General features: G+C 51.0%; 1 protein-coding gene across 2 annotated transcripts in view; it reads left to right on the top strand.

Moving 5' to 3' along the window:
• AOC1 (amine oxidase copper containing 1) overlaps positions 1-5,517 on the top strand; it is an 11,687-nt gene extending 6,170 nt beyond the window's left edge. For both annotated transcript variants that reach the window (XM_045289973.1, XM_004702473.2), the window contains 4 exons: positions 1,643-3,216; positions 4,093-4,378; positions 4,752-4,884; positions 5,216-5,517. In XM_045289973.1, coding sequence (XP_045145908.1) covers positions 1,647-3,216; positions 4,093-4,378; positions 4,752-4,884; positions 5,216-5,485 — 2,259 coding nt within the window. In that variant the 5' untranslated portion in view covers positions 1,643-1,646 and the 3' untranslated portion in view covers positions 5,486-5,517. The remainder of the gene's footprint in view (positions 1-1,642; positions 3,217-4,092; positions 4,379-4,751; positions 4,885-5,215) is intronic.
• Positions 5,518-7,501: the final 1,984 nt, after the last annotated feature.

The following is a 7,501-nucleotide window of genomic DNA, read 5'->3' as shown; positions in this document are numbered from 1 at the left end:
GGTAGAATTCGGGTCATGATAGTCAGGGGGTAGGGGGAGCATTTAGGAACTAGAGGAAAGTTGTGTTTTTCATTGTTGCTACATTGCACCCTGTCTGGCTCATCTCCTCCCTGAGACCCCTCTGCAAGGGTATCTCCAGTGGCCTACTAATGGGCTTTGGGTCTCCACTCCGCGCTTCCCCCCTCATTCACTATGGTAAGATTTTTTGTTCTGATGATGCCTGATACCTGATCCCTTTGACACCTTGTGATCGCACAGGCTGGTGTGCTTCTTCCATGTGGGCTTTGTTGCTTCTGAGCTAGATGGCCGTTTGCTTACCTTCAAGCCTTTACATTTTCTTCTTTCTTATACTCATCATTATTAGCTCCCCCACTTCCCCTCAACCTCCCCTGCTGCGCACACCCCTGCCACACCCCTAAGAAACCATTGATCCAGTTACTGTGTCTATAGATTTGCCTATCCTGGATTTCATGTACAGAAAAAGAGAACAAAATAAAACCCCAAAACTAACAACAATAACAAAGTAAAACAAAAAAAGAAAGTAGAAAATATTCAAGACTAGAACAACTTTAAAATAAATCAGAAAGGAGATCAAATGATAAAGTGTTCAATTTTACTCTAGCGGCAACTGCAATAATCCACTTTCCAATACTCGTCATGACAGCAAGGCTGCTCACCGCCCTGGTCTATGGTCAGAGGGGATTCACCAGAGGCTTACTCCATGTTTACTTCCCCTTCACTAAACAAAAAACAAAAAAAACTGAACTAACTTTAAAATGAGTCAAAAGGGAGATCAAATGATATTATATTTGAACCTAGCTACATCTGTCTGATAACAAAGTAGTTCACATCCTTGGACTATCCTCAGAGGGAATTCACCCGAGCCTTAATCCATATAAATGGATTCTGGGATTCCACTGTCATCCATAGCCTTCAGTAAACCAGGTGTTCACAATGTAAGCTCTGATACCATTCCCTCCTTTGGATTTGGATTTTATAATTTGCAATCCTCAGATCACACACACACCAGGTGTGCTTCTTCCGTGTGGACTTAATTGATGCCTCACTTAGATGACCCCAGATGCTATACTTTCTAATAGCTGGGCACCATCTAGTTTCTTCACCACACTTTGCTCGAGCACCAGTATCTTCAGTGATATATTTGGGAGGTCAAGCATCAAACAGGACCAGGTAAAATGAACTGTGCTTAGATTGGGCCTAGAATCAAGTGGAGCAGGCTCTTAATGCCACTCTGATACCTTTTAGACCAATGGCTGTAATATGTTAAGGTGGAAAGAAGAGCACAGGGTCCTGTTGGAATAAGAAAAAAGTGCAGAAAAGGGAGGCATGATGGAGTTTAAGAAAATCCACAGTGTCAAAGAGAATTGGTTCCCAAGGCAGCAAAGAGACAGCTAGCATTGCAGATGATGACTGGAAATGGTCTAGCACCACTGTACATATATGTACTCAACTTAGAGTAGCAGAAACAAGCTAGGTAAATATGTAGGGCTAAAGAACAGTTTACCCAAAGCCCCAGCCTTGGAGAGATCATTTGCTTTTTTTTGTTTGTTTGTTTTGTTTTGTTTTTGAGATCATTTGCTTTGATAGCACAACTAACTCCATATCCTCTACCACTTTCCAGAACCATGGGTCCAGAGGCCCTGGTGTTTGCCCTGGCCGTGGCTGGTATCCTGGCACTACAGACCCTGGCAGTGGTCGAGCCCACACCATGGCCCTTGCGCAGCAAGGCTGGGGTATTCGCAGACCTGAGCACTGAGGAGCTGAAAGCCGTGCGCGATTTCCTTTGGTCCCAGAGGGAGCTGGCGCTGGTGCCTGCCAAAGCCTTGACCACCTCTAAGAACTCCATCTTTCTCATTGAGATGCTGCTGCCCAAGAAGCAACATGTGCTGAAATTTCTGGACAAAGATGAAAGGCGTCCTGTCCGGGAAGCCCGCGTGGTCATCTTCTTTGGAGCCCAGGAGAAGCCCAATATCACTGAATTTGCAGTGGGCCCCCTGCCGTGGCCTTATTATAAGCGAGAGTTGCCCCCCAGGCCAGGGCACCACCCATCCTGGACTTCTAGGCCCATTTCCAGTGTTGAGTACATCCTCCTGAACCAAGTCCTGCAAGAAGCCACCAAGCCTCTGCACCAGTTCTTCCTCGACACCACGGGCTTCTCCTTTCAAAACTGCCGCAACCGGTGCCTGACTTTTACTGACGTGGCGCCCCGTGGCCTGGCTTCTGGCCAGCGCCAAAGCTGGCTGATCCTGCAGCGAGATGTGGAAGGCTATTTCTTACACCCCACTGGGTTGGAGGTCCTCGTGGATCACGGGAGCCCAGATGCCCAAGACTGGATGGTAGAGCTGCTGTGGTACAATGGGAAGTTCTACAAGAGCCCAGAAGAACTGGCCCGCAAGTACGCCGCAGGGGAGGTGGATGTGGTCCTTCTAGAGGACACAGGGCCCCAGGAGAGCAAGGAGCGCCCCTTCTTCTCCTCCTACAAGCCCCGTGGGACCTTCCCCATGCCCGTCACTGTGCACGGGCCTCGCCTGGTGCAGCCCCAGGGCCCCCGGTACCGACTAGAGGGCAACGCTGTGCTGTATGGGGGCTGGAGTTTTGCTTTCCGGCTGCGCTCCTCCACCGGGCTGCAGGTCCTAGACCTGCGCTTCCAAGGGGAGCGCATCGCCTACGAAGTGAGTGTGCAGGAGGCGGTGGCTATGTACGGGGGGCACACGCCAGCAGGCATGCAGACCAAGTACATCGATGTCGGCTGGGGCTTAGGCACGGTCACACATGAGTTAGCCCCTGGCATCGACTGCCCAGACACGGCCAGTTTCGTGGATGCCTTCCACTACTATGATGCTGACGGTCCCACACACTACCCCCGGGCCCTCTGCCTCTTCGAGATGCCCACAGGGGTGCCCCTTCGGCGGCACTTTGATTCCAACTTCAGCGGAGGCTTCAACTTCTATGCGGGCCTGAAGGGTCAGGTGCTGGTGCTGCGAACCACTTCTACCGTCTACAATTACGATTATATTTGGGACTTCATCTTCTACCCCAACGGCGTCATGGAAGCCAAGATGCATGCCACCGGCTACGTCCACGCCACCTTCTACACCCCTGAGGGGCTGCGCCATGGCACGCGTCTGCACACCCACTTGATTGGCAACATGCACACTCACCTGGTGCATTACCGCATCGACCTGGACGTGGCAGGTAGGACTGAAGCGGGGAGCAGCTCGGGATCCTGTGGTCCGGCTGCCTTCCGGGGCAGGGATACCCAGACTTTTGATGCATCAAGCCATAGCATTTATCCAGCCTGCTTTGGGAACCCCTGCAATGCTAGATGTTGTTGTGCCCAGAAAGGGGGTGAGAGTTAATAGTGCCAACTTGGGGACCCCAGACATGACCTGGGGAATTGTCTTCTCACTCAAAGCTGCTCTCCCCCTGTGTGAGCAGCTGAGGAAGCAGCCCTGATGCACAGCAATCCCATGCCCAACAGAACAAATGCTGCCCAGCCCGTGCCATGCCCAGGAGGCCTGTGCCAAGCCCAGGAGCCGCTGTGCCTGGTTTTCACTGTCTGATTTTCAGACGTAGGTTGCTAGGCCTCTCTTCCTAGTCCATCTTAGTCTAGAGGCTCTGCTCAACCCAGGTGAGCATCACGGCAAGACCCAAACCTCCCTGAAAGCAGGTGGCAGCCCTGTTTGAGGTGCATTGATCAGGAATTGAGCCCAGGTGTCTCACAGGAAAGGCAGGCATTCCAGCATGGAATTACAACTGCCTGAGGATTAGCTAGAAATGTGTACTCAGAATGTTGAATCATTCATACCAGTAGCTCCACAGAAGTGCTACCCAGAATCACTGCAGACTCGCCACAGCTGCCCTGACAACATACATAGCCTTCTAGTTCCTCGTGATGTGTTTGGCCCCTGAAGCCCCACACCCAGCTCAGCACACACCCCGCAAAACTCTCTACCCCTAGTGGTGGCTGCCTTGGGATGTCGTTCATGATGGCAATTCCAGGGCATCGTGAGCTCATGGGCCAGGTCAGGATTTCCATCTTCATTCTCCTCTTGTTCCGTGCACCTCCAGGTACCAAAAATAGCTTCCAGACGCTGGGGATGAAGCTACAGAACATCACCAACCCCTGGAGCCCAGGACACCACGTGGTGCAGCCCACTCTGGCACAGACCCAGCCCCACCACGAGCGCCAAGCTGCCTTCCGCTTCAGGCGGCCTCTGCCCAAGTACCTGCTCTTCAGCAACCCCGAGGAAAACGCCTGGGGCCACAAGCGCAGCTACCGAGTGCAGATTCACTCCATGGCCGACCAAGTGCTGCCCTGGGGCTGGCAGGAGGAGCAGGCTATCACCTGGGCCAGGTGAGTGGTGGGGTACATGGGGAGGAGGAGGTGGGACTCCTTTCGGGGAGTCTGTGGGTCCACATAGCCACCCACGTGTGTGTCTTCGTGTGTCTGTGTGTTCGTGCCTGTGCTTCTGCCTGTGTGTGAACTCAGGCCACCTGGATACGTTCACCTGTTGTGTGAGTGTGCATTGGGGGAGCAGGGTGAAGACCCCCATGCTGCTAACAGTGGCCAACACACTGACCCTCCGGAGATAAGCTATAAATTGGGGAAGGCGGTAACTTTCCCCCATCGTTGATCCTAAAGACGCCTCCTGGGAGAGAATGGAACACACCCCACCCCCAGCCCCCAGATCCAGAGCCATCTGGAAGGTACCTCTCTGGCCCTGCAGGTACCCTCTGGCAGTCACCAGATACCGGGAGTCTGAGCTGTATAGCAGCAGCATCTACAACCAGAATGACCCCTGGAACCCGCCTGTGGTTTTTGAAGAATTTCTTAGAAATAATGAGAAGATTGAAAATGAGGTACTGACCCTACCACCAGCCCTGCTCAACTCTTCACCTGCCTCCTCCAGCTCTAGTTCCCAATCCACCTCCCTAGTAGGGAGTCCCACTCTCTGCTTGGACCTACCCTAACTCCCAACCCCGGGATAAGGCGGGGAGAACATGCCTGGAGATCCGTATAGAGAATCCAGCTCTCAAATGGGGTTGAAGAGCTATAGAAAGTTCTAGACCTGCAGAAACATGCCTAAGAGCCACAGCAGTCTCTAGTGGTCAGAGCCCAGCACAGTCCCTACTGATCCAAGCTCCTTTCTTCTCTCTGTGCCACCCATCTGCCACTCCCTTTCTTCCACAGGACCTAGTGGCCTGGGTAACAGTTGGTTTCCTCCACATCCCTCACTCAGAAGACATTCCCAATACGGCCACACCTGGAAACTCTGTGGGCTTTCTCTTGCGGCCCTTCAATTTCTTCCCAGAAGATCCATCCTTGGCCTCCAGAGACCCTGTGATTGTATGGCCCCAGGACAGAAGCCCCAATTATGTCCAGCGCTGGATTCCTGAAGAGGCAGGGGACTGTTGGGCATCTCCCCCTTTTAGCTACAATGGAACGTACAGGCCGGTGTGAAGGCCTGACAATAAACCCTCTTGATCATCCGACCAGTGCTGCTTCCTTCGGGGGAGGTAGGCAGATTGAGAGATGTGAATCCACAGACTATCAGTCACTCGGGCTCCACTCACACCTAGTCCATTCCAGCCCCGAAAAGACCTCTGGTGCTACCTAAACCACAGCCCCACTGCGTTTTGACGATCAAATTGGTACCCAAAAGGACAACAAGCAAGCTAAGGCTACCAGCCCATTCTGGGTGGCTATGGGAAGATGTTTTGCGCTGCTGCTGGGCATGCAGAGTGGTGTCGATGCTGCGTCTCCAGGTGGGTGCATTCCTCCCTGTGAAACTAAAACCTCCAGACCCCAAGAGCCTAGGCTTTTAGAGCCAGGAAGAAAAACTTAATGAGAGCGGATCCTTAGGAGTAATGCCCCTCCCATTCCTGGGCCCACGAACCCTAGCTACGGGAGAAACAACACCACATATTAGACACTGATTTAGAGCATATACAGCCCCAAACCTGCAAGGTGTTGTCACCAAGGTGGCACCACAGTGGTGGCTCGAGAAGTCCATCCCATCATTCTCTCAAGCGTCTGCGTCAGGGTGATAGGGAACATGGCAAGACTAGTGGGTTCCATGAGCACGGGCCCGTTGCCAGCTTTCATTTGCTGTGAAATGAGACCCTTGATCTGAGGCAATGCTGTGCGGGATACCATGTCTCAAAGTCCACGAAGGGTATTTTTGGGCAGAAGCATTGAGCGCAGGGCAAGCAAAGCCATATCCAGAGTACGTATCTATTCCAGTAAGGACAAGATGATGCCTTTTCCATGAAGGAAGTGGCCCTGTGTAACCCACCTGCCATCAGATTGCTGGCTGATCCCCCTGAGGAATGGTCCCGTATCTTGAACTAAATGTCAGTCTCTGCTGCTGGCAGATGGGGCACTCAACAGTGGCAGTAGCCAAGTTAGCCTTGGTGAGGGAAGTCCATGTTGCTGAGCCCATACTTGGCCTCCATCCCTGACACCACGGCCACTTTGTTCATGTGCCCATTGGACAAGGAGAGGAGTGGGGGGATAAAAGGGATAGCTGGGTTTCACAGAACAGCCATCCAGTCCACTTGATTGTTAAAGTCCCCTGCAGAAGTTAGCTTTGGTGAGCATTCTTATGAGACACAAATAGCTTCACTTTTTTGGCCCATTCAGAGAAGTCTGTCCACATAGATATTTTCCATTGCCTCAAAAGCACGTGAAAGTTGGACATGGAATAAGGAAGATGGAAAAGAACAGATTCACTTGAATTGTGGTGCTGCTGGAGTTGAGTGCATAGTCAATAAAACACAAGCAAATATTGTCCAGGTGTCAACGAATGACATCCTTCTTTCTATGTCCTCTTCTGAATCCAGCTTGAATTTCTGGCATCTCCTTGTCAATGTACTACTGCAATTGATTTTTAATTATCTTCAGCAAAATTGTACTTGTAAAAGATATGAATGATAGTACTTGCTAATTTCCACGTTCCATCGGATCACTTTTCTTTGGAAGGGGCACAAATATGAATCTCTTCCAAGGGGTTGGTCTTCTGCTTTTCTTGTCCTGGACTAGTGAGTACTTTCTGCCTTGCATCAGTTGTTGAAACATTTCCATTGGTATATCATTAGTTCCTGGAATCCTGGTTTTTTGCTAATACCTTCTGTGTAGCTTGGACTTCTTCCATCAGCACCCTTGGTCCTTGATCTCCTGCTGTCTCTTGAAATGTTGGAACATCAATCAATTCCTTTTGACACAATGACTCTGTGTTTCTTCCATCTTCTGTCGATGCCTCTTGCATCATTTGCTATTACTAGGATACTTAGAAGCAGAAAGGAACCCTGGTGGTATAGTGGATTACACATCGGGCTGCTAACAGCAAGGTGAACGGTTTGAGCCCACCCACGGCTCTGTGGGAGAACATGTGGCTTTCTGAGTCCATAAAGATTTACAGCCTTGATATATGGAAATATATTTATATGTGAAAATAGATCTATGTACATATATTTA

The sequence above is a fragment of the Echinops telfairi genome, unplaced genomic scaffold (genome assembly GCF_000313985.2).
Source record: "Echinops telfairi isolate 266 unplaced genomic scaffold, ASM31398v2 ScPeMD7_31;HRSCAF=116, whole genome shotgun sequence".
Lineage (NCBI taxonomy): Eukaryota > Metazoa > Chordata > Mammalia > Afrosoricida > Tenrecidae > Echinops > Echinops telfairi.
Note: the sequence above shows the minus strand (reverse complement) of the source record. Positions and strands in the feature narration are given on the sequence as shown.